The sequence below is a fragment of the Lissotriton vulgaris genome, chromosome 2_2 (assembly GCF_964263255.1).
Source record: "Lissotriton vulgaris chromosome 2_2, aLisVul1.2, whole genome shotgun sequence".
In the NCBI taxonomy this organism is placed as follows: Eukaryota; Metazoa; Chordata; class Amphibia; order Caudata; family Salamandridae; genus Lissotriton; species Lissotriton vulgaris.
In genome coordinates, this window is record NC_141688.1 from 16,726,556 (window position 1) to 16,753,032 (window position 26,477).

The 26,477-nt window shown below is 48.4% G+C and overlaps 1 protein-coding gene across 2 annotated transcripts in view; it reads right to left on the reverse strand.

Annotated features, from left to right (window-relative positions):
- Positions 1-26,477, reverse strand: part of TERB2 (telomere repeat binding bouquet formation protein 2) — a 714,733-nt gene that overhangs the window by 534,687 nt on the left and 153,569 nt on the right. For both annotated transcript variants that reach the window (XM_086959187.1, XM_086959188.1), the window contains exon 3: positions 6,360-6,499. In XM_086959187.1, the coding sequence (XP_086815313.1) occupies positions 6,360-6,499 (140 nt within the window). The remainder of the gene's footprint in view (positions 1-6,359; positions 6,500-26,477) is intronic.

Sequence of the window (26,477 nt, forward strand, 5' to 3'; positions counted from 1 at the left end):
AAAAAGTTTAGGGATATGCAGATAGACTATGCCCTCCTCTATCCGTCCAAACTCAGGGTCACTCATCAGGGCACGCAACACTTTTTCACGACTCCGCAACAAGTGGAGGACTACATAAAGAAACTGAGGCGAGCTGGAGGGGGGCGGCGCAATGCTGACGAGGATGAAGCTGAGAGTCATCCGGCGGAAAATGAAGATAGCGGATTTATAATAACAGACTGTACTAGAGTGGTGATGCGCCAGTACACTTAGTTTGACCATATTGAGGCTCTGCTACGTCAGGGGGAGCCATAAGAGACTGGAATGCCATGGACGGGTATGGCACTGCAGGTGGTGATACCTGCCAGGCACCGCCCCCTCCTCTCTAACTGTTCCCTTATGAGTCCTGGGGGGCAGGATGGAGTTGTGGGGGTAAGTAGGTGCGCACCTTGGATGTTCCCCGAAGGGAGTTCCCTCACTGTTTGTTGTTATTTCCGAGAGTGGGATCTGAGGGCGGGGGGTGGGGTTGGAGTGCTGGCAAGTTGGGGTTGCTTCAGTGGGAGGTGGGAGGCCTGGGTATGTGGATGTTGAGCTGTTGTTGGTGGGGGGGGGCATGGTAACTGTCTCTTTATGAGGATCTTTTGCTCCGGTTCTGTTTGCTTGTGAGAGTTACAAATGGAAAGGCTCGGAGTGACGTTATTCAGGGATCATGCTTGGGTACAGACAGGAACTTGCGAGAGCTAGATGTTACATGGAGGCTGGTGTATGCTGTGGACGACTGGTGGGCTGGGTGCCTACAAGGGCTGGCTAATTTGATTCTCATCATGTGTTATGGGTGATGGTGCATTGGGTAAAATATCAGTGATATCTTGGAACGTGCGGGCCTCAATGACGCAAGGAAGTGTAGGAATGTGCTTGCATATCTGGATCGACATCATGTGCAAATAGCCTTATTGCAAGAAACCCATCTCCGTCCGCGGAGTGATCCCCGTTTTCCCAGTAGGTGGGCCCTCATTAGGAAATTCTCATCGTACTCTACATATGCTAGAGGGACTGCAGTATTGATTAAGAAATCGCTTGCATTTCAGAAACTAGGGGTGAAGTTGGATGTCGAGGGGAGATACGTGGTTTTGTGGGGGAGGCTGGGTAAGGATGTTGTGACAACTGTGAACTGTTATGCACCCAACGTTGATACACCAGGGTTTTTCACGACACTTTGGGGACACATACTCGAAATTGATGCCACACATATCATCTGGGGTGGAGATTTCAACCTTGCACTTAGGCCGGGCGCAGACAGATCAGACGGGAGCGGTCAGTATAATGTCCAAGCGCGAGATACGCTACAGGGTATACTCCTTGAAGCAGGCCTGCTAGACAGCTGGAGATTTACACATCCTGAGAGCAGAGAGGGCACACACTTCACAGCGCATGCCCAAACTTGGGCGCGTCTTGATTACTGCTTTGTATCGCGGGGGCTTGGGAGTGGAATACACAAGGTGGAACATTTGCCCAGGACCTACTCGGATCACTGCCTGGTTCTGACTACACTAGTTATGCCAGGGTTGAACAGGGTTCGTCCACCTTGGCGTCTGTTCCCATCGGCTCTACTAGATCCTGTCTTTAAATCGGAGCTTGGCGAAGAAATAGAGGCCTTTTTTCCCAGAAACAAGGGATCGGTGGATAGCGTGGAGGTGATCTGGGAGGCATTTAATGTCACTATAAGAGGGGTCACAATTGCTAAAAGCTGTGGGGTACTGAGGGACATAGTACGCACACTGACCAGATTGGAGTCGGAACTTAAGGCACTCGAAGATGGCATGGTTGGGGGTGATGACCCGGCACTGAAGCAGGCGTTCAGGGAGAAGCTGTCTGAGTTTGAGGAGGAGGCAGCCAGGGAAGTGAAATTCAGGGGTAAATACTGGACAGCCAGGAGGTATTGTGAAGGTGAGGGTCTGGGTAAAGTTCTAGCTGCCATCACGAGACACCAGCGATTTAGCACTCATATCCTAGAAATCACCACTAAGGAGGGTAAGAGATGTCAGGACACTGGGGGGATACAGGAGGCTTTCCTACAGCACTACCCGCAACTGTATTCCACACAGCAAGAGGGCGAAGTGGAATTTGGGGACTTTCTGAATGACATTGCACTCTGTTGGCTCACAGACGGCCATCGAGCCTTTCTTGGGGGTCCTCTAGAGGTGGAGGAAATACGGGATGCCATCCTGTCCTTGAGTAATGGCAAAGCGGCAGAGCTAGACGGCTTCCCGGCTGAATTTTATAAGTGCTACGTGGACACGATGGCACCAGTACTCAAGGAAGTTTTTGAGGAATCGTTGGAGGTGGGGAGACTGCCAGGGTCGATGAGAGAGGTGGCGAGGAGAGGTGGCGATTACTTCTCTTTTGAAACCAGGCAAGGACCCTTTAGACACTGATTCTTACAGACCCCTAACTCTCCTTAACTGTGACGCGAAGATACTGGCGAAAGTGTTGGCGGCTAGGTTGTCGCTACTTATGACCACGTTAGTGCTCCCGGACCAGGCTGGCTTTGTGCTGGGACGGGCCACGTCGCACAATCTTCGCACACTGTTTTCACTCATCCCCACCATAGCCCCAGAGATACCGGTTGCTGCGATATTTCTTGATGCCACCAAGGCGTTTGATTCGGTGGAATGGAAGTACCTCATGGCCATACTATGCAGGATGGGGTTTCCCAAGATATTCATCAAATGGGTTGAGCTGTTGTACACCGCACCGGTGGCTAGAGTTGTCATTAATGGGGTGCTATCCTCCCAAATGCCGATCACGAGGGGGACCAGGCAGGGATGCCCTCTGTCCCCCCTCCTGTTTGCCATATCAATTGAGCCGTTGGCTTGTCGGATTCGGCAGCTGCATAAACTTAGCGCGTTTAACTGCTTCCAAAGGCAGATAGGTATATCGCTTTATGCTGATGATGTAACGCTTTATGTGAAAGACCCACAACAGAATCTCAACCCGTTGCTGAGGAAATTCCTTGTCTTTGGTAGGCTGTCCGGAATACACATTAATTGGAAAAAAATCACAATTTTTCCCCCTCACGGCGGCGGTACAACGCTTCCAATTAGACTTCCCCCTAGAGTGGTGCAGCACAGACCTACGCTATTTGGGCATTACGATCTCGCTCAATAGAGAGGAAACGATTAGACTTAACTATGGAGTGGCTATCTCTCAACTGGCCGATAATGTAACACGATGGATGTCCTTGCCACTCTCAATGTCGGGCAGGGCCTCGTTGATAAAGATGGTGGTGCTCCCCCGTTTCTTATATATCTTTCAAAATGTCCCCTACTACCCGGGCTCATATTTCTTTAAGAGATTACGGTCAGAACTACTGCGACTGTTCTGGGGGGGTAAACAGCCATGGCTTACTTGGCCCACCCTGACGCAGCCTTATGACAGGGGTTGGGTTTGCCGTGCCGGATTTTGAGACTTATTACTTGAGCGCGCAGGCGCAACATGCATACCACTGGATTCATCCTGAGCCCTTCATGCCACAGGTTGCGGCTGAGGAGTGGATTGTGCACCCCCTCCCGCTCAATGGTATGCTACAGGGCAGAGCAGGAGACATTGAAACACCAGACACCACAGTTATGTGTACTGTAGACGCCTGGCGGAGAGTGGCAAGGGCACTTGACGCTCCTTTGCTGTACTCACCGGCCATGCCACTCACGTACCACCCACGACTGTCCCTGTTACAGGAACCTGGCTTCCGTTCAATGTGTAAACGCAACAAATTGAACACGTGGGGTGATATGTTCATCAATGGGAAGTTCCGCACTAAAGACCAGATATTTCAGAGTGGATCCCAGACGCCGCTGGAGATTTTCTATTTCATTAGACTTAGACTCACCTAAGGATGAGATCAAGAGCCTGGGCATCTGGATGGAACGAGATCTCTCCCTCAGAACCCAGGCATCCAAACTGGCGGGTGTCTGCTTTGGACTCCTCAGATCAGTACGCAAGATACTGCCCCTCATCCCTTTCACATCGAGAAAGCTCCTGATCCAGGGTCTGATTATGTCCAGGCTGGATTTTAATAATGCGATTTACCTTGGGGCCCCTGAAAGCACTTTGAACAGACTCCAACAAGTTCAAAACGCGGCAGCACAAACACTCTATAACATCCCTATGTCCTGCTCCGCTAAACCAGCACTGAGGGCACTACACTGGCTGCCAATACGGGAAAGAGTGAAATTTAAATCCCTATGCCTTGCACACAAAATCTTGCAAGGCAAAGGCCCTCCCATCCTTCAGAAGATGGTGACCCCGTACAAAGCGAACAGAACTTTACGCTCAGACTGTCAACACCTGTCTGTCATCCCCAGGGTAAAAAAGGCCCGCTCAGGAGGAAGGAGATTTTCAGTCAATGTTTCCACCCTCTGGAACGCTCTCCCCATAGGTTTGCGCGCGGAACCGTGTCTCTTGCGCTTCCGAAAACAACTTAAGACCCTCCTCTTCTGTTAATTCTTCTTCGTTTCTGCTATTTCTGATGCTGGTTGGTGGCAAAAGCGCAGGGATGCTCCAGGGTAACCGGGCGCTATATAAAACCGATCTAATAATAATAATAACAGGGGATGCGGGAGATCCTCCCACACTTTCCGGATGAGCCAGGTGTGGTCTTGCCCCTGCATGTGCTACTGATATCGGATGGCCGACACTTGGTGTCGAAGCTGTACAATAACATCAGATTGCAAAGAGTGTCTGCCACACCCCGAGCGCGCACCAGTTGGAGTTCGGAACTGGGTACCGACATAACTGACGAACAGTGGCAATATTGCTGCTCCGTCACGGCGAACATCTCGTCTAGCTGCAGACTCAAAATTATCCATTACAAATTTGTGCAGAGTTTTTATTTTACACCGGTTAGGAAACTAAAGCTACGCTTAACGGATAACGACAGGTGTGCTCGTTGCCGTGCAGAAGGAGCGGGATTTCTCCACCTTGCTTGGGAATGTAGAGCGGTTCAGGAGTACTGGACTCAGGTGCACGAGGCGCTTCAGGTCATGACTGACGGGGTGCTTCCACAGGACCCCATCACGATGATACTGGGGTATACTAAAGATATTCCTAAAGCATCTCGTAGATTTGTGGATGTTGCGCTCTTATTGGCAAAAAGGAGAGTGGCTTGCAGATGGGGGAGGGGCAGGGCTCCGAAGTTTAAGGAGTGGATTGATGATATGACGTACTGTCAGGAACAACACAATATCTATGCTGAGCTTATGCCTCTGCGCTGTCGGCCTAAGGATATCTGGGGTCCGCTACAGCTCTATTGGCTGTCTCAAGCGAACCAGATTGGAAGCTCTGATGATGATAGTCTGAGAGGAGGGTCCTGATCAGGGAGCTGTCTAAGAATTGGGTTGCAGACCACTGGCGATGTGGGCGGGGCTCCGCCCGTAATGCTGACGGGCCTCGGGAGTAGTCCTATTACTGTTATACGGCTGTACTGAGATCGCTAGGGGTGATACTGGCACTGCGCAGCCGCGAGATGAAGGTTCCTGAGACGTTGTAGTTCAGGGCGCAAATGGGCTACCCCTTGCCGGCGCTTTAAGAGGGTAAAATGGTTCATACTCAAGCACATTGACTGATCCACATACCAAACATAGCTGGGTGTACTACACTGCGATCTATACACACCATTGGGATATGCGACTGGGCCCTTCATATAATGGAGATTAGGGGGCTTTGCCTGCCCTGCTGCGACATGGGTTGCTTCCGATCTGAATGTGCAGGAGGGCCCGCTGAGGACTGTTTTGTGTTCCCTAATGACCTGATGATATCACGTGGACTAAGTGATCTGCTATGACACCTGTTGCACCAAGTATGACATCATTGTTATAATTGCTGGCCCCTACTTGTTTCTCAGGATGGATGTATTACTGCACTTTGCGCATTGGGAATATTGAGGTGCTAATGAGAATTGACAGTCATGCCTAGCCCGCTAGAAAAGTCACCCAGTATTGTCCAGCCATTGTAGATCTGTACCATGTATGTCTGTGTTTCAAATGTAAGTGATGTACTGTGCCTAATTGCTACATAAATAAAGGTAAAAAAAAAAAATGGCATCACAATATATATCTGTGGATTCGTTATGGGCTGCTATCTGCTGAAGTCGAACTTTGTGCCCACAGTCAGAATACACTATTGCCTGATGTGTTTTACATGGCAAAACTATACATTTGATTTGCATCCTATTAATTGTGAATTTATTGTGAATCCATATACGATTTCAGTACATTTGGAACCATACAAGTTCAATTATTCTACATTGCGCACTAAATGGGATAACGTATTATTTAAGAGATTCCATTTATTTAAATACATAAGTGCCTTACAACTCATACCTTTTTGTAAACATGCAGGTGGAAGAATAAAGTGCCCTAAAGCCACCATATCTCGGATCTCAGACCTGGCAACTGCAGAAAGGTAGTTGGAATGAAAAACAGTTGCCCTGTCTTCAGCATATTCAATGCTTCCATATATGCTAAAAAAGAAATTGAATTATGTATTTAAAAGTAAATACAATCACACTATTTCATAAGAATCTTATGTTGTAATAAGTTCAAGAAATGTCCAAAGCACTTCAAACAGAAGAGGATCAGTTAATTTGGTATGTAACAGCAATAACTGCTTATTCCACAACTCGCAACTCAAGTTAAAGGTCATATATAGTACGCCAGACATGAGAAAATAATTTGATGACACAATGACTTGTCCACATTCATGCCCTTTGCCTCATGATGTTAATGATGTATACATGCCAAGCGTTTCCCCACATGCGCATGCATTAGGCATAGCACGGCATATCTCTTGTTTTTTAAATTTACCATTCCAAGATGGTAAGTGCAAGTCTTAGAGCCACAAATAACAAATGATTTCACTGTGCCAAAAAGCATTTTTTAGAAAAACACAGCCTCCTGGCAGCAAATGCCAGCTGCTTGTCAAATGTGTTCTGTTTTTTTAAAGACTGCAACGTTCATTACCTCCAAAGCCCTCTCCCTTATCTCCATTACGCAATGAGGCCCCTGTGCCTCGTAGACACCGCCCCCACCAATATAAAAGGGTGCCGCCCGTCCACAATTCCTTCCTTTAGGTCTCGCCTGCCGTTAGCAGCCGCAAGCGCTGCCCTTGCCATGCGAGGGCTTCTTGGAATCAATACGGTTACAGAAGTTCGCTTTCTCCTTCGCCTGTGTTTCTTATTGGTGCGCCTCATTTTGGGTCCCCTATTATGCTAAACGTCGTGTTACGATTGCTCAGGAGGCTTTTTAATCCCTCCTGGTTACCATTCTGTCCACTTTTTTCCATGTCCACGTGGACTGGATCTTCCACTGGTGGCGTGACACGGAGGTTTCATAATAAGTGTCCACACTTTTTTCTTAGCATTCTTTTCGTATAGGCTGTGCGTTTGGCTAAAGTGTGATGTTTATGTAATGAAATTTTAGATTTGTTTGTGCTACCTGACGGCGCTCTGGAGATAATTTTCTGTTTCTGGTGCGCTTTCAGTGTGCTCTGCAAATGATTTGCTCATGGACTTCAAAGTGCTGCCTGCCTTGCTAACAAGGGGAAATTTGCATAAAGCCCTAATCAGCCGCATACTGATTAAGCTTCATTATGGAAAGTGCCAGCTGCAATCTTTGTTTCTATTTTATTACAAAAAGGGGGACTTTTCACACTTCAGTTGCCTTGACAATGTCGGCCTGAACCTGCCAAGGGAGGCGAGAACTCTGCTCGGTAACTGAAGTTTCCTCCTTTAGTTGGAGATTGCTATGATGTAGTTGGAGGGTCTGTTTCACCCGCTCCCTTGGTTTCTCAACACTCGTGGACCCTAAAGCCGCGGAGCGTTTTACACCATGTGGAATTGCCGCGACTACCTTCGAGGTGCGTAGCTCATGCGGGGCTTCCATCTGTTGAATATGGAAATGGGGGATGCGAGGGCCGGCCGTGGGAGAGGAGGGCGCCACCATATGCAGAGCAGAAGAGGGGGCTTTGAAGGCAAAGGATCCCTCCGAGGACTCTGCATGCCTGCTCCGTCACAGACGCTAGAGTGCACCTTGTTAATCCGCACCAAGGGCAGGAAAATGCATCGGTGCCACTTGGCAGGAAATGCAGACTTCTAGAATCTGCCTCAGGAAGTGCTTTAGGGATTGGCTATAGTATTTGTGTTGTGGGCATTGCACGGAGAATCACTTACCTAGTGATGTTAATGACCAATGCAATAGTCGCCTACCGTCATGCCTAATGAGTCCAGTGTTCAGGAGTTAGGAATTCAGGTCCCTTTGACAGTATACAACCCCTTCCAACCAATTTGAGTTCTCCAGTGCATGTACATTTAAAAGAATGTCACTAGTTCCTATACAGCGCCGTGAAGTGGCGCACAGTTTAAGTTGCTACTATATGTTTTGAACTCAGAGGAGGCAGAACACTAAAGCGTCATTTCGATACAATACACCTTTAATGCATGGTTAGGAAGAATTGGCTGGCGGCTCTCTTCTGATCCATAATTTGTATATATTTGTATCAAACTGAAACTCTATTTTAGCAGAACTTAAAGTTTTTTTTGTTTTTGTTTTTCGTGCAAGTGAAAATTTTGCTGTTTGGCCAATCTATCTACAAACTGCTTTATGCTCATATACTTTATGTGCTCAAATCGCCAGAAAATTGTTAGGCTGCGAGATGCCTAAACTTCTCATGCCATATCACTAAAATGAGTATTTTATAGTTTATCGAAGCTGGGAGTTGTATGCCTGTAACTGGCTTTTTGATGCTCTGTCAGGACAACTGGGAGTTCTTAACCTGATTTTGTAAATGGGCTTTTGGACAGCCCATGCAACAAAAGTAAAAGGAGGAGAAGACCTGCAACAGGGTTAACCCTTCAGTGCCCGCATTTCAAGTGCAATAGGTCTCGCATTTACGCAAATTTGAGCTACTGGCATTATAAATAACAATGCCTTTTATTTATGTTTTATTTTTAAAAACATTGATAAAAGGCATTACCATTTACAATGCTCATAGCTCCAACTTGCGTAAATGCGACACTTATTACATTGCACATGCTTGTTTTATGTCTGTATACATGGCAGGGTGGGTGCAGCGTGAGTTTATTAGGTTGGCAGAGACAGTTGCTGCCTCTTCACTGCGCAGGGTGGCGTGTGGCTTACTGCTGCTATGTTGCAGTGATTGTTCTGGGTTAGGTTGGGCACGTGCTTTCTGTGTGCTCCAACATTCATGGCAGCTTGGTTTCCTGCAGCGCGGTGCCGGCGGTTGTGGGGACTGGCTTACGCGTTCTTCTCTGGCGTACTGAGGGGGAAGATGTTGTTCAGGTAGAGGGGGAGCATGCCTGACTGTAGGTGTTGGGTTGGGGCTCCTCCCTCGTTCCCTTTTCTTGCCGGGACGGAAGTCTGCAATTATTACCTCCGGCCGGCTTGTGGGTGTGTGCAGGGACTGTGTTGTTCCTGCTGTGTCGCCCACTCTTCCCTGTTTTTCTTCCTTGCCGGAGGACGGCGGTGCCTTCCTCCGGTCGAGGTGGGTGTGGCCTGTTGCCGGGTCTAGTTTCTGCTGGCCAGAGGTTTACTGTGCATTTCTCCGGCCGGTGAGTGTGTATGTCTGTGTGGCAGCAGCTCTCTATTGGTTGTCTGTGTTAATGTTAATGTTATTTGTATTTATAGAGTGCAGGCTGATACCCCAAGGTGTCCTGGCGCTGTGAGAAGACCTACAATAAGCTGGGCGTAGAGACATCCAGTTAACTAGAGAAAAGCCAAATTTTTAATGCCTCTCCGAAAGGCAGGAGGTTAGGAATATTTCTGATGTTCATCGGTAGAGAGTTCCACGACTTTGCCGCATTGATCGTGAAACTCCTTCCGCCCCAATTAGCTTTTTTTACTCGAGAGGTGCTAATAAATTTTTGTCCAGCTGACCGTAGTGCTCTCTTAGGCATTATACCAGGTAAGGCGTTGTAAAAATTCTGGTCCAATGCCATAAAGAGCTTTAAATACCAGGCACAGGGACTTAAATTGGGTGCGTTTACTGACAGTTAGCCAGTGAAGTTGTATTTAGGTGTAGCTGTTAAAAGTCTGGCTGCCACATTTTGCAGCATCTGTAGCTTGTTCATCGACCCCTTATGGACTGTAAGATATCGACTATTACAATAGTCTAGTCTAGACATTATGAGGGCAGAGACTACAGTTTGTTGTGCTTCCTTCCGCAGCAGGGGCATGATTTATTCTCAGGATTTAAGAATGTACGAGGTAGTGGAGGCAACATGGTTGATGTGGGTGTTTGATGGCCCTGATGCAACCCATAGCTTGGAGTCCGCATTGCAGTGCATGAGGTCCAGGTGCAAGCATGTCATGCGCAGGGTGTGCCTTGTTGCCATAAAGCGCCCCTTTGTTCCTGTTGGTGGTGCGGCGGTAGACGGATGCTAGGTTTTGGAGATTTCCCGAGCTGCTGGGTCCTTGTCGGGCGCATGGGGTGGTTGCCCCTCTCCTTTTGATGTGTGGCCAGGAGTGGGGTCGTGTTTCTCCTGTGGCCCACGTGGGGGACAGTGCCTAATCGCGGTACGGGGTGTTTTTCCCTCCTTTGTGATGGTTTGTTTCTCCTGGCGGAGGTCAGCGGTGCCTTTCTCCTGTGGGGCGCTGGGGTCGACTTCTCTCTCTGCGCTGTTTCGGGAAGTGTTTGTGGCTGGCGCCAGCTTGTTTCCCTTTGGGGCGCCGGTGAGGGGTGCATTTGTTGGGCGCTAGCGGTGCAACAGCATCTTGAGTTCTTCTTTGCCCTGGTCTCATACGGCCGGTTGGCTGCAGTGCCTTCTCCAACCTGGGTGTTCTTCTAGGATTCTTGGCCCTCTGGATGTCAGTGTAATTTTCTTAATGTGCTGTTATGTCTGTCATTTGTGGACCCTCAAGCAAACCTCTCCTGTGGCTCCATGGGTCTGGCACCTGTCTCTTGCTTGGGCATGGCATTCGTGCCGGGAGTCCTGGTCCTTCCACAAGATTTGTTCAGGCTTGCTCCTACGGGAGTTTGTCGGCCTCTGGTCTTGGTGTCTGTAGCCTATTTGGGTGGGTGCCTAGCGCTCGCTCCGACACGTGCTGCATTTAGCCTCGGGTCTTGACGGATCTCCTTTGTCTGTGGCAATTTCCTGGGCAGCATGGCACATTCTTCTGGGTTTCGGCCTATTCTTTCCTTGTGGGTGCTGGTCTCCTGGCCTAGTCTGCAGCGGCTTCCGTGCATCCTCGTGGTTCTCTCTGCCCGTGACGGGCGGTGCTCTGTATGAGGTGCAGGTTCGGCTGTGCAAGGGTTCCTGGATTTTGAGGTCTTCCTATCCTACGGCTGTCCCTGGGCTTGCCGCAGCACTTCAGAGCAGTGCTCTGGTAGTTGCTGTGCCAGGATGGACACCTCAGTGCTTGTGCTGCTGGCTTTTTGGCACTTCATTTTTCCATTGTTGTGGGAGTGCTGGGCCTATAGGCATCTGAGGTGGGGGTCTGCCGGAAGGGGGGCGATGTTTCTTGCCGTTGGTAACTGTCCCTCTGGTTTGGACGTCCTTTTTTGTTCTGTGTATAGCTGTGCTATATGTTTGTATTGTTGTTGGGTTGTTTGCTGACTTGTGGCCTATCCTGTTCCCAATGACTGTCAGTTTTCCTCTGTGTCCTGCCTCAGCTCCTGCGGTGCCATGCTTGCAGGCCTGGCTCTCCTTTTTCTGGGGGCGCCCCCCTGGCTGCTGGTGGCATGTGATGGATGCAGGGCAGTGTCTCGTGCCGGCCCTTCGCCTGCGTTTCTGAGCTTCTGCTGTTTTTGGCTTCCCATGGGTTGTGGTTATGGTTGCCTTTGAGGAGGGGTGCGCACCTGCTGGGGTCCCCGTTTGATGCATCAGTGTCTGTTTGGGCTGTTGCACGCTGCTCTGGGGGCTACTCTGTTGTCAGGTTTTCCCCTTGGGTACGGCGGTGATCTTCGGCTTCTCAAGCGCGCTGTTTGGTGGGTGCCGTTGTTACTTCTTCCTGCCTGGTTGTTCTGTCTTGATTCCACCTGTTGGCAGGTTCTTGTCCTGGAGCTCTTTGCCTGCTTTTCTGGTGGTTTGCCAGAGAGTGGTGGCTTGTCTGCCATTTGCTGTCCTCCGGTTATGGCTTGATCTGCCTTGCTGTGCCAGTGGGGTGTGTGTGCCAGTTTCCCATCTGCAGTTGTCTTGTCCTGTGGTCTTCCTGGGTGTTGCATCTGCAGTTCTTGTTGGGGGGTATCTGTGTCTTATGGCCATATGACCCCGAAAGCACCTGCTCTTGTCTGTTCTCAGAAGTTAAGCAGCATCGGGCCTGGTTCATTCTTAGATGGGAGTTTGCCTGTGATTGCCAGGTGCTGTAGGCTTGGCTGCCTCCTGCTCTCCTGGCCTGTCGCTTCCACGGATCACTGTCTGTTTTGTCTGTGGGAGGGGCTTCCTTGCTCTTGGTTGGTCTACGGTGGTTTGAGTGCTCTCCCTTTTGTTCTGTCTGCTTCTGTACCAGGTGGGCTATGGTTTGTGGCTTTCTGTGGTCCGGTTTGGGCTTTGCCCTCTTCGGTAACATGGTGGGGTAAGCTCCTGCTTCTTCAGTTTCTGGATGGTAGGGGGTGGCTCTGTGGCCCTGTTAGTTCTGCTTGTTTCCTTCTTGTCCCCTCTTGTTCCAGCAGCTTCTTTCGGTCCATGGGGAACCTGTGATGGCCTCCGCTGCTGTCCTGGCATGCTGGTTCCTTTTGTTGCTCGTGGGCAGTTGTGGCTGTCCCATGTTCAATCAATCAATCAATCAAGGCATTTGTATAGCGCTACTCACCCGGATGGTATCAAGGCGCTTGGGGAGGGGGGGTGCCTTTCTTTCCTTGTCCTTAGGGGTGCCTGGATGTTTGGTTTCCTAGGTTGTCTGGCTTGGTTGCCCGCCTGGTCCGGTTTGTCTTCTCTGAGCACATTTTCTCACTTGCCTGCCTGGGCCCCCTGGGTTTTTCCAGCGTGCAGTTCCTGATTCCTCTTCCTTATGTGGAGCGGTTTTTGCCCGGATGGGGTTGGCGTCGGTTTTTCTGCCGTGCTGCCGGTCCCTTTGGCTCTGCGCCTTGTTTAGGTTGTCCAGTGAGCGCCTGTCCTGTAGCTAGTTGGTTGCGGTGGGTTGTACTACTGGGGGCTTGCCTTTCCCTCTAGTGGATGTGATTGTTCTTTCTCCCTCCTGTTTTGAGTGCCTCCCTGGTCCTGTGCCTTGATGGGTTTGGATCGAGGGAGGGGTGATTGCCGTATGCTCTGGGGTCTTTGAGGCTGCCTCCTTTTTGCATGCGTGCATTCATGTGCGTCCCCTTTTATCTGTGTCTTCAGCGGTTTTTTGGGGGTTCGCTGTGCTGTCTGGGCCTTTCTGGTTCATGCCATGTAGGCGGTTTACTGTGGTCGCCTGGGTATGGGTTGCCCAGGGGGCTGTTCAGGTGACTCGTTTACACTGTCCCCGATTTTGTTTGTGGATTTTGAGGAAGGTGGTGTTGACTTGGGAGTTGTTGCCCTGCAGTTTCCTTGGCCTGTGGACCTCTTTGTGGCTTCCCTCTGTTGGCCATTTTCCAGGTTTCTGGTTTAGTGGGATGGGTGTCCGGTTTTATGGTGCCTCTGGCCTGCCCTGTTTCTTTGGTCCCTCTGTTGTTGGAAATGATGGTGGGTCTGGAGTTTCTGGTTCTGTTGGAGACTGTGGCCCTGTGGTTTCGTTTTCCTGGTCCCCTCTCGGGCATTTCCGTAGTTGGCATCTTGCGGTAGGGTCATGGTGGCTGCTGATACCTTGGTCTCTCATCTTTGGTCGCCTCTCTTGTGCGAGCACCCTTTGGGGGTCTGTCTGGTCTTCTTGTGCTCTACAATGGCTGTTGGTTAGGGCTTGGGGTGCTCATGTGAACGTGGTTCCTGTTCTGTTGCTCTGCCTTTGGCACTCCAGCTGGCCTTTAGATGCTTTGCGGTACCCGTGCTGGGGTCAGCTTGTTGGTCTGGGTCTGGGGTCCTGGTTCTTTGTGGGGTGATCCTTCCCTCTGTGGATATGTCCCTCTTGGAAATTTCCCTCTGGTTTTGCAGGCTCTCCTGTGTTCCCCATTGCTTCTTTCATCTGTTTGGGTTGCGCCTTCTGACTCTGCTGGTTTTCTTCTTTTTGTTTTTGGGTTGCTATGTGTGTGTTGGCTTGCAGGCTCAGGAGTTCTCAGCTCCTTGTCCTGTGGGTCTTCTACTTTCCTGTGTTTGTGGCCAGGGTGCCTCCAGGATTCGGTCCACTGTGTTAAAACTGGCCTGTCTTTCCTGTTTGTTTGCCCTTCATTTGTGCATGTTGTTGTGATGCTTGGACAGTTGCCTGGTTTTTCTTTGGATTGGTATGTCTGATTGCATAATGGAGATAAGCGAGAGAGATGCAGAGGTAATGTTTATATTACTTACTGATTGTCACACTACTCATTGTCCAACTCTCGTGTATCTCCATTACGGCCTGCTCTCCCTCCCGGTGGCCCGGCCAACTGTGTCTACGGTGGCTTGGTACGTACAGGTATTTTAGAGTAGGTGGTGCCTTTTTATATTGGTAAGGGGTGTGTCTACAAGGCACAAGGCATCATTGCATAATGGAGATAAGCAACAGTAGGACTAGGAGTAATGTGATTACCGATAAGTAACAGAAACATGACTGGAAGGGCCTGGAGCAACAGGAAGTCGATAGGGGAAGTTAGCAACAGAGAGTAGGGGAGGTGGGGGAGGCCAGATAGGAAGGACACAATTAAAATAGAAAAAGGAAAAAAAAACATAAGACAGGAAGGGGTTGAGGAAAACAGCCAATGAGCTGGGGGGTGAAGGGAGCAACATGCAGTATGCAGGGGAGTGGCTGGTATTTAAATGGGAAAGCAGAAGACAAGGGAGAAAGAAAACATACTTACAAGCTAATAGGGCTATTGGTGGATGTCACCCTTTTGCCCTTTTGGCATTAATGCTTTCATGGCATTAGCTCTAACTTTCATTTTGGGGCAGATGCCAGACCCTAGCCAATGTGTAAATAAAAAATAAAATAATAATTTCAAGCCAAAAAAAATTCTGGTCTCCAAATGTGTACATTGCCTTAGTAGCTCCCTGGCACTGAATGGAAATACTTTCACAAGGATTACATCTGCATGCAAAGAGAAGAATACACACTCACTTTTAAGTAAGCTGGGTTGAGGTGGGCTGGCATAGTTGGGTACTATATTAAATCTTACTTTACATTAAAATAACCCTGAAACTTCCCTGAACATTTTTTTTAGAATAATGTTATAGTTTGGTATGGTAACAATATCTTCCTTTATGTGAAAAGAAACCTAGAAAGTCACTGAAAACATCGAAGGGTAAAGTGATGATATAGTTAGGTGAAAATGTCAGTCAATACGTGACATGTTAAATTCAAAACAACACTAAAAATCAACATTTATTTATGCCCTCGCCATGCACTGCTTATGTGACCTCACATATTACAACACTCATGACATGTTCAATTACATCATTAATGACAAATGAAATGACATCAATGTGCATCTTCCTTCGCCTTCTTTCGTAACCAATGAGGCTCCATTGCCTCCAAGAGGCTCTTCACTTCCTAAAAAAATAAAACCCTAACCCATCCTTGTCTTGTTCTTTTGTGTCTCCCAGGAGACTTACCTCTATATCCTTCTTCACAGTAACGCCTGGGGGACTTCCTGGTTGAATCCCCACTGGGAGCCGAGCGGCAGTCTCCCGGCTTGGCGGTGTTCTAAATTTGACAGTGTGGCTGGTGAAGGAGCACAGCCAGCGGATGCCGGTCCTGCTGCGGCTAGGGCTGAGCTTCTAGGTCGGCACCGCTGCAGGGCAGGACGCGTTATCGGAGGCATTTTTTCAAGGAGAAAATTGGAAGGAACAGATCTGAGCCCAGTTTTCTTAACAATATTTGAGAGAAAGTGTTGATTGTGATTGGCTCATGGATTGACTGTTGGCAATTCCCCATTGGTCTAGGAGTGGGTTTTGTTACCCTTGTGTAAGACGCCCTGCTCTTTAGGGTATTTATGTTTGATCATGGAAGAGAAGAGAGTTAAGAAGCGTAAGCACGTTCTATCAATGACTCCCTCAGAGGAGGATGTTCCTCTCCCTCCCAAGCGGACTCAGGACACTCGGAGTCCAGGAGGGGGGGAGTGCGCTACTGAGATTTTTGGGTGGCAATGGACCTTCAAGATGCCTACCTGCACGTGGCTCTCATAATACCCACGCAGCAGTTTTCAAGGTTTGCGATAGGGGAGGAGCATTTCCAGTTTTGTGTTCTTCCTTTTGGGCTCAAGTCATCGCCCCAGACGTTTATAAAGGTTCTCGTCCTTCTAATGGCTATTTTGCATGCATAGAGAGTGTTCATAGACCCTATTTGGATGATTTCTTGGTGCAGTCTCAAAGAGCGTGACAGTTGGAGGTTCATGTGAAAAGAGTGTTGTAGGTCCTACTGGGGCACTTTTTTGATAAATTGGGAGAACTCTTCTTTGGATCATTCAGGACATGGTGTTCGCCGGGCCCGTATTCTGACCCTGAGTGGGCAAGTGACTATCAGAAAGGAGGTTGGTAAGAGGTTCGGTCTTTGGTGTCTCAGGAAGCACCTCAGGCTGTGGATTGGTTATGGGTGCAGGGTAACTTGGCATCAACTTCGTTTCAGGTCACTTGGACAAGGGCTCACCTGCACATGCTGGTCAACTGGATTCTCTCCCTTTGCTCACCAGGGCACACATTCTTCAGGTTCATATCCAGATGGCGTATCCAAGGATATGTTATGGTGGATGGTGCAGGATCATCTGGTAAAGGGGATCTCCCGGTCTTTTCCAGCTCTGGTGGTCATTAACAGGTATGGGGGTACCAGGTCTAAGGCCCCGAACTGGATTGCTCAGTACATTTTTCTGTGGGCAGAGGATTATGTTCTGTCCCGGAGTGCTCTGTACATTCGGGGGAAGGAGAACATCCAGATAGATCTTTTAAACAGAGAAATTCCATCCTTCAAGGATTTCTCCTTGCACCCGTGTCTGTTCGATCTTCTGGGGCTGAGATGGGTCTTCCATAATTAGACTTAGTTGCTTCTACACAGAATGCTAAAGCGCAGAGATTTTGTTTGAGGGAAGATGTCCTCTGGCTTGGGCAGGGGACCGGTTGACTTGCCGTTGGCCTCTGGTTCTGATATATGCCTTCCACCCTTTCAGTTGGTCAGGGCATTTCTGGTGAGGGTGAAGGAGAGGGTGCAGGTAATTTTGGTTGTGCCACGGTGGCCTCAAGGCAATTGGTTCCCTCATGTGGAGTTGTTGAGCAGTCTTCAGGAGTGGGACCTCCCTGTGGTCCTGTCTCCAATATTCTTTCCGGCTCTCTCGCCTAGGATCATTGAGGAAATTGCATTTGACGGCATGGAGGTTGAAAAGAGAAGCCTGGCTGGGCTAGGTGTTTCTGAGGAGCTGGCAGTGAAATTACAGACATCATGGAGGTCTACTCTGTATTCTTATGCCAGGCATTGGAAGGCCTTTTGAAATAGATGTTTGAAGAAACAAGTACATCCTACTGTTGCCAGTCTGTTTCTGGTGTTGCAGTTTTTGCAGGATGGTGCTAACATAGGTCTGTCAGTCACCACTTTTGACGGTTCAGTGGCTGGTGATTCAGGCCTTTCGTGGATCTTGGACTAATCTAAAGGATGATGGTGGACTGATGTCTAGGATTTTCCAGGGGCTGTTGCAATTGTTTCCCAGAGCAGTACGTTCTTTCCCTCGGTTGTATATACAGTTGTTGGGAGGCTTTGACTGGTCCTCAATTTGACCCCATTGAGAGTGTTGATTAGAAAATCGTATGGTTAAAACTTGTTTTCTGGTGGCCATTACTTCTGCTAGGCACCTGGGTGAGGCAGGGCCTTTCTCTAAGGTGTGACAGGACAGGTTTGTTTTGGTTCCGGTCCCCTCATTCATGCATAAAGTCAATTCTGCTTTTCAAGTCAGTCAAGGTCAAAAGATTATCCTGCCAGCTTTTTGTCAAGAGAGGTCCTCAAATAAGGAGTGCGAAATGCACTGTTTAGATGTGAAGCCCTATTTCCTGTGGTAATTGGATGTAATGAAGTCATTTCATAAATAGGATTAATTATTTGTGAATTTTGGTCCCGCAAAGAAAGGGGAAATGCCATCTACTACTACTTTAAGTAGATGGATATGTTCCTTGGTCTTGTTGGAATATGAGGTGAAGTGTGTGGTGCCTCTCCTGGGTGTTGAGGGGTGCTCTACACGCAGTATGGCGGTAACAATGGCTGAATTGCAGGGGACTTTGGTGGTGGAGATTTGTAGGGTGGCAACTTGGTCCATTCCTTCCACTTTTGTTTGTCACTTGGATTGTTGAGTTGGAACATTTGGATAATGTGTTGGGTCACAGAGTTTTGCCCTCTATGAGGGAATAGAAATATTTCTGTATATGTTCTGGGCACTCTGTTAAACTTGGGTGTTCATGACTCAGGAGTCTGTTTCTAGGAAATGCCTCTGTTACTTACCGATAATGGCATTACTCCTAGTCCCACTCCCTCACCTTCCTTAAGGACCCTCCAAGTATGGAACAACTAGGCGTCTGGTCTAGCTTGTGTACATACAGGACTACAAGGGGGCCGGGGTCCTTTTTATTTAGGAAAGGGAGGAGTCTATTGGAGGCAAGGGAGCCTCACTGGTTAAGAAAGAAGACGAGGGAGTAGGACAGGAGTAAAGCCATTATCTGTAAGAATCGAATCGAATCGAAATTTGCCTAGCTAGTGTAACGGTAAGTTTCAATTCTATTAAGGACACGGAGGCGAGGATTATGCTTTTCTTTCTCCGCCATTTATTAACAATACAAAATCACAGCAGCCCAAGAAAAGCTCTTATCGGAACAAAATTATCTTTTTTCAAGAAAACTTGAGAAAAAACACCAAGTATTATAAATTTAGATCAAATGTCTCTGAAACAAACTACAAGTCCCAGTAATCCAACTTGCAAGGACCCGAGGATAGTCCCTTCACAGTGTCCATTATCCCTAGATAGGAAGTCCCCTCTCTCTGTCCTTCCTCTTTCTTTGCGAATTACGCTTCATCTTCACTGGTCCTGCTTGGCACCGTCATTTCCTAGTGGAAAAACACAACCGCGTCAGCGTTGTACAACAAGAAGCATGTCAGCAAACAGAAGCAGAGGCAACCTCAGGCATGAATCCAACAGTACAGAAAACTGGAAAACCTACGTACTTACTGAAATACGGGTGGGACGTCACGTGTGGACGATCTGGGTGGGATAATCCTCGCCTCCGTCTCCTTAATAGAATTGAAACTTGCCGTTACACTAGCTAGGCAAATTTCGATTCTATGGCAGGACCGGAGGCTCGTATTATGCTAGTTTAAAGCTTACTCACCACCAAACGGGCAACATCCACCACTGGTTTGAAGTAAAACTTCTTGAAAGTGGACTCTGAAGACCAATCCGCCGCCGGCATCAAGTCTTCCAACCGTGCACCTACTGCAAAAGCCTTAGAGGCCATGGCCCCTCTGGCAGAATGAGCTCCGAAACGTTTAGTATCTATGCCTGCTTCCTGCATGACCCAGCGCACCCACCTGGCTATGGTGGGGGAAGAGACTGCATGGTGTGGTTTTCACAAGGCAATCAACAACTGACGCTCGCCCGGAGGGCGGAGATCCCAAGTGATGTCCTCATACGCTTTCAAGCAGTGCACTACACACAATTTCAGAACATCCACAAAAGCAGGGTACGTAATCGTTCTGGAGCCAGATTTCGTGCGGCTGCCAATCGTAAGGCGAAAACACCCGTGCGGACACATCCAGTGCCCGAACATCTGACACTCTGCGGCAGGATACCAAATATAAAAGCATGGCCAATGTGGCCGACAGTTCCTTTAAAGACAAGTATCTATTAGCCTGCCAGGACAGAAACAGGTTCAACACTACATTCACGTCCCAGAGGACGGAGTAACGAGGCTCCGGTGGTAAGGAGAACCGGATTCCCCGTAAAAGTCTGCATACAAAAGGATGTTCACCCACAGGGGAACCGTCCACCGGCAAATGCGCAGCGGAAATCGCTGAACGCATGGCATTAATCGTGCGATATACCAAACCCGCCATAGCTAATTCAGCTAGGAAATTTAGGATGGGAACCACTCCTGCGACCAAGGGATCCAGGTCTCGTCGAAGACACCAACGTACCCACTTAGTCCAAGCGGATTTGTAGCGCTTCGACCTACTGGGAGCCCAGGCTTTTGACAAAAGTCCTTCAGCCGGTCGCGAAAGCCCTGGGAGCGACCAGCGTCCCCTGAAAGACTCCATACCATGAGGTGGAGAGAACCCTGCACGAGGAGGTAATGAGGTTCCTGATCCGGGCTGAGAAGCAGGTGAGGAAACTGGGGGAGTAGGATTGGAGAATCCCAAGAAAGTTCCAGAAGAACTGGAAACCACACTTGAGACCTCCACAGCGGTGTCACTAGGACCGGTGTCACTGCCGCCGCCCGTATCACCATGGAGAAGGGAGGAAACGCATAAGGAGACTCCCGGCTCCAGTCCTGAAGAAACGCGTCCGTGGCTTCCGCCGCCGGATCCGGTCTCCAACTGAAGAATCTCGGAAGTTGATGGTCCAATCGAGACGCAAAAAGGTCTATCGAAAAAGGACCCCAAAGGCCGTTCAGCCATTGAAAAACTTGAATATCCAGCTTCCACTGACTGAAATCCCGAAGATATCTGGAGTGCCAGTCCACCACCTGGTTGGACTGGCCCGGTAAGTACTCTGCTTGCACTGACACATGATTGTCCAGGCAATAGGTCCAAAACTCCTTCGCTAGGTTTGCTAGCCCACGAGATCGCGGACCTCCCAGATGATTGACATAACGCACGGCTGAGACATTGTCCATCTTCAGCAGGACCCACGATTGCACTGAATCTTTGGTCCAGCAGCGTACGGCAAAGGACCCCGCCAAAAGTTCCAGACAGTTGATGTGCAACTTCTGCTCCTCCGGTGACCAGGCGCCGCCTGTGGAAAAATCTCCGCAGCGTGCGCCCCAACCGGCTCGGCTGGCATCGGATTCGATAACCATATCTGGGACTGAACCAGAAATCGCCCGACCATTCCAGGCCTCCATGTGTGAAAGCCACCACGTCATCTTGAGGAAATATAAATTTTTGGTCAAGTTATGTTCCCTATCGTGTACCCCACCGTCTCCATGTACCAGTTTAAAGTGCATGTAACTTCCCTCCTGTACCAGCTATGCAGACGCAAATACATTTGCGTCCAACGTTAACATGTCCTCTTTCAGACCCACCCTGAATGGGTTGAATAGTCCGTTTCTAAGTATGCCATGCCAACGTCTTTTTGTGGTGTACTTTACACGTTTTTCAGCTCTGGCGAAGTAGGCCCTGAATTCTGCCATCGAGCCTTTTTTCCTGCCTTCTGACTCTGAAAGCCTCAGCCCAGGCTGCCTCTGAACCTGTGAACTCTGCCTTACTTCCAGCGCGGCTCACCGCGCTTAGTTCAGCCTGCTGCCTGCCAAGACTGTCTTCAACCTTCGAATTATCTGGTCCGCTCCTCGAAAATGCATTCCTGCCTACTAGTTTAAGTAAACATTCCCCAGCTGCAGAGCAAAAGGGCCAGGCCACACTGTCTTCTTGCAAGTAATTCATAGCCTCTGTTACCATGCTCCCATGGAAGGCCCATGCCCCCACGCTTCTCATGCAGACACTTAGGCGCTTATACACGCACTCACAGTCAGTATAGAATAGCTTCTGCCCCAGAGACCTTTCCGCCCAGATAGCTCAGTTCCTAAACATCAGATATCAGATATGATAGAAGCACAAGTTGATCTGACATGCCAGACTTCTGTCTCTTTCCGTTAGTTTAAATGTCAAGTCCCCAGCACCCTCCAGCTTCACGTCAATCACACGTCATGCAGCTGCGCGCGCATTCAGGCCTCAGATTTCTGCTGACATTGCAAGATTCTGCTTATTGTTGCCACCCACTTATGACACCTACCTGTGACGTTTCTCGCACACACCTCTAGTTCACGTCTAGTTCACGCCTTCTAATTACGTATCAGTATCACGTGTGTGTTTTATCTTGTTTCTCTCAGCTGTTACGCCTACTGTATTGGTTTCTATAATGTAACTTAAGTATATAAGCTATGTATTGTCAATAAAATATGGCTCTATCCCTTCTTACACCCCTGTGGTGGTAAGAACCAGATATCCAGTCATGACCATTCCTTTTTAAGGAATAAAACCCCTAAGAACTCTAACACCACGGACTCTGCCTTTTTCTTTCCGATTGAGTTATTATTGATTAAGTACTTACCTGCATAGAAATTAAGACGGTAAATCAAATATTTACCACATTATTCTGGCGCCCGAATAGGGACCCCTCCCCCACCCCACGCGCCGTTGGTGCGTTGCAAACTCTGTCCCCTGCCATCAGTTAGACGGAACCTACGCGTACCGGCAGGATTTCCTGTATCTCCCTCTGGCCCACGGAGGTGACGAAGACTGCAATCAGCACCCAGACGAGGCGGTGAGGAGTGCGGAGGATCCCGACCAGAGCCTAGCCGAAAGAAGCAAAGTCCGAGGTGTCAAGAGGCCCACCAGTTTTCCGAAGTATCCACGTGTCGAGTCGAGTCGAGTCCGGTCCAGTCCAGTCGAGTTTTCCGAGGCCTTCTGTTTTCCGTGCTTCCCGGTGAGTACCATTGCTGGGACGTATCTAGACGGGTTTGGGTACACAAGTCCGGTCTGCACTGTTTTAGACAGTGTATCTGTACTGTTTAGCAGTATATCCGATGATTTCAGTTCCTGCACTGTTTTAGACAGTGTATCTGTACTGTTTAGCAGTATATCCGATGATTCCAGTTCTTGCACTGTTCTCAGCAGTGTATCTGTGCTGTTTAGCAGGACATCCAGTATAGGGGGTAGTCATATGTGTTTTTAAATGTTTTTCATGTGGTTAATGTCGTGGTATGAGTGACTGTTTTTAATGTGCATTATTGTGTTCTTGTGTAACTAGCTGTATTCAGAATTAAGTAGCAAGGATCGAGCATTCAGTACTAAGTAAGCAAAATGCCGTTTTTTAACAAGTTAAAGCAGATAGGAACTAGGAAAGGGATACTAGAGGAAGAAATTCCTATCCCCCCTAGGGACACTCCTGGAAATTTCATGTACCACAAACATGGCATAGATGCCATATTGTATCTAGATTTATGGGCCGATTATACTAAGCATCTAGACGAAAGACACAGATGGCCCGTTACCGGAACATGGGATGCCGAGTGCATCCTGAAAGTAGAAGAAGCATTATGGAAAAAGAAAGCCAGGCAATCTCAGAAAGACGCCATAGAATTTTGGCGTAAGGAATCACATAAGCGTACTGAAAAAGCACTCCGTAGAGAAGACAGACTTAAAGAATCAGATAAAGCTCAAGAAAACGAATTAGTTACTGAAGGGATTCGAGTAAAATCAGAACAAATAGACCGTGCACGAAACATTCTCGTAAATGGCATGTATCTTGTGGCCGAAGGTTCGCCTGAAGCCACTTCAGAAATACCGAAAAATGTGCCGTCACCATTGGTTCCAACTAAAGTAACTCACAGGACCACTAAAGACATATTTCTGAATTCCTACCAAGAGGATGTAGCTCCCGCTTACACCAATCTACCTGTCCGCGCCCCGCCTACCGACAGGGACGGAGGTGGTAATCCGCCCCAAGATCGTACTCCGCCAGTACCACAACAAGGTTCCCCCGCCCGACAGGTTCCCCCTGTTCCACCACCTCCACCACTTCCCGCACCTAAAATTAATCTACCGAAACCGCTTCCACCTGATCCTACTAAAAGACAAGTTCAAGTACAGGTACAGACTCCACAGAGAAATAATGTCCATGCTTCCGTCTCAGGAGGTGCGACCGGGGGTCACCAGACCCCGCCCCCAACACACAGATTACACCTTAGGGATATGCAGAATCCTTTTATACTCCAATCACCCCGTCTCGACATACTCAAAGAACCGCTCCAAGTTTGCAGATACGATCCAGTACCCGGTAAAGACGATAGGATGTTTTTAGCATCACTACGCTTACGACATGCTGCAGATTACCTACTGTTATTATCAGGAATGAAAGAGCACCTAGATAGAATATATCACTTTGTCCAGACTGGGCAAGACCCTGAAAGTATTAAGGATGCCATGGCGCATCAGAAAGTTGACATTCAAGCATATATACTACGTTTTTTATAAATTGCCTAATCAGAGAACGAGACAGGCCTGGGACAGAACAGGATGAATTAGATGCACTCAACAAGTGGGGCCAAAATATATCTGAAGGAAAGCATGATAAAGGGGGTTGCATAGCCAGTATGTACAAGAGAATAAGAAAAACAGTGATAGAATTACATGAAAAAGAGAAAGAAAAAGCCTCCTCCGAGGAGGAGGAAGAACCCGAAGAACCAGAAAAAACTACAGACACAATAGCGTATGTAGGTAAGGGAGCTTACCTTAGGAAAGGCATTCGTCCGGAAAGCAAGAGAGTTTTTCTCTCTGGCATAACGAAACCGAATTCTCCTGAACATCAGTTCCAAGAAACTGATAAAAGGCTTCGAGACCGAATAGGGTACCATGTACTCAATTCTATGGATGAACAAGAACTAGCCCGGTCAGCAGTATTATGGGCTGACAACCCGAACATATACACTGATTCCCGTTATGCGTTCGGAGTCGTACACGACTTCGGCATGCTATGGCAGGAAAGAGGTTTCTTGACCTCTCACGGGGCCAAGATCCAACACGGTCCCCTCATTCAAGCACTGTTAGAAGCAATACATCTGCCTTCAGGCATATCAGTCATGAAGTGTAAAGCACATACTAAAGTTACAGATTCTGTTTCCCAGGGTAATGACCTGGCAGACCAGACAGCCAAACATACAGCATTGACTCACACCCAGACTACTGATGTGACAAAGACAATAGTACCGACACAGTGTATGACAGTCAGGGATCCCACCCTAGATGTAATCGATATCCTGACGCATGCCACTTCAGATGAAATCAAGAAATGGACTGAACTAGGAGGGATTCAGACAGATCAAGGATGGGTCACGAAGGAAAAATCTATATGGTTTCTCCCTGACTCAATGGTTCAAATCATGATAAATACAGCACATAGTCCTGCACATCTGGGAGAAAAAGCTATGTTAGACAGTTTACAGAATCTCTGGTACAACAAACACTTACGAGCAGCAGCAAAACAGAAAGTGCGTACTTGCATGATCTGTTGTCAGTTCAATCCAGGTAAAAGCGTTCCTGTAGAGCAAGGTGGATTTCATCCTCCCGATCACCCTTTTGAAGTCCTCCAGATGGATTATATCCAGATGGACCGTTGTCGAGGATTCAAATACGTCCTCGTAGTTGTTTGTGCACTCTCCCGTTGGACCGAAGCATACCCAGTCTCAGATTACACTGCCCCGACCACTGCTAGGCAGCTGGTTCGAGAATTCTTCCCACGATACGGCTTGCCTCGTGTCGTGTACTCAGATAACGGACAGCCGTTCTCATCCGAACTCATGAAGCATGTCTCCCTTCTACTAGGATACCAGTGGAGATTCCATTGTGTCCGACATCCCGAAGCCGCAGGCCTTGTAGAAAGGCATAATCAGACATTAAAGACCCGTCTTGCAAAAGTTTGTAAAGAGAAAGGGGTCGACTGGATAGTCGCCCTTCCAGTTGCATTATTCTATATGAGAATGGTTGCCCATTCGAGATCAGGACTATCCCCGTACGAAGTGGTTTTTGGCAGACCACCGAATATGTGGGGGACGCCCATGCCTAAGAAAATTACTGATGTCGATTGTAATATGCTGACAGATTACCTTGCCTCCTTGATGTCTGCACTCCAATCATGTCGTTCACAGGTTGCCGCAGCCTTCCCTGACAACACTGATGTAAAGCCGCATGATGTCCGTCCTGGCGACACCGTCTTAATAAGGAACTTTGACAGGAGAAGTCCGCTGGAGCCCCGCTGGAAGGAGCCGAAGACCGTCCTTCTTACTACGAGGACAGCAATAAAAGTGGAAGGCAGAAAGGAGTGGATACATACGAGTCATGTTAAAAAGTGCAATGAACTGAAACCAGACCCAGACTCGTCCACCCCCACCAAAGACTGTATTGAACCTAGTGACTTTAAAGTTCCTGAACGAGAAAAAACTCCCCAAGAGGAGTACCGCCTGAAACTCTGATCTAGCAAGTCAGACAGTTTAATTGTTTAAGTCCTCCCCTAGGTGAATCGGTTAAATAGTTTCTGACATGTATCCCCTAGATCGAGATAGAGAGAGAGAGAGACAATTCAAGAAACGTGCATATTGCAAATCCCTCCGCAGCCACTGTATAATGACATTATTGGTTATGTTTTTTCTAAGTCTTTTGATTATTGTGGCGAGTATACTGCTCCCCATATACTACCCTCTC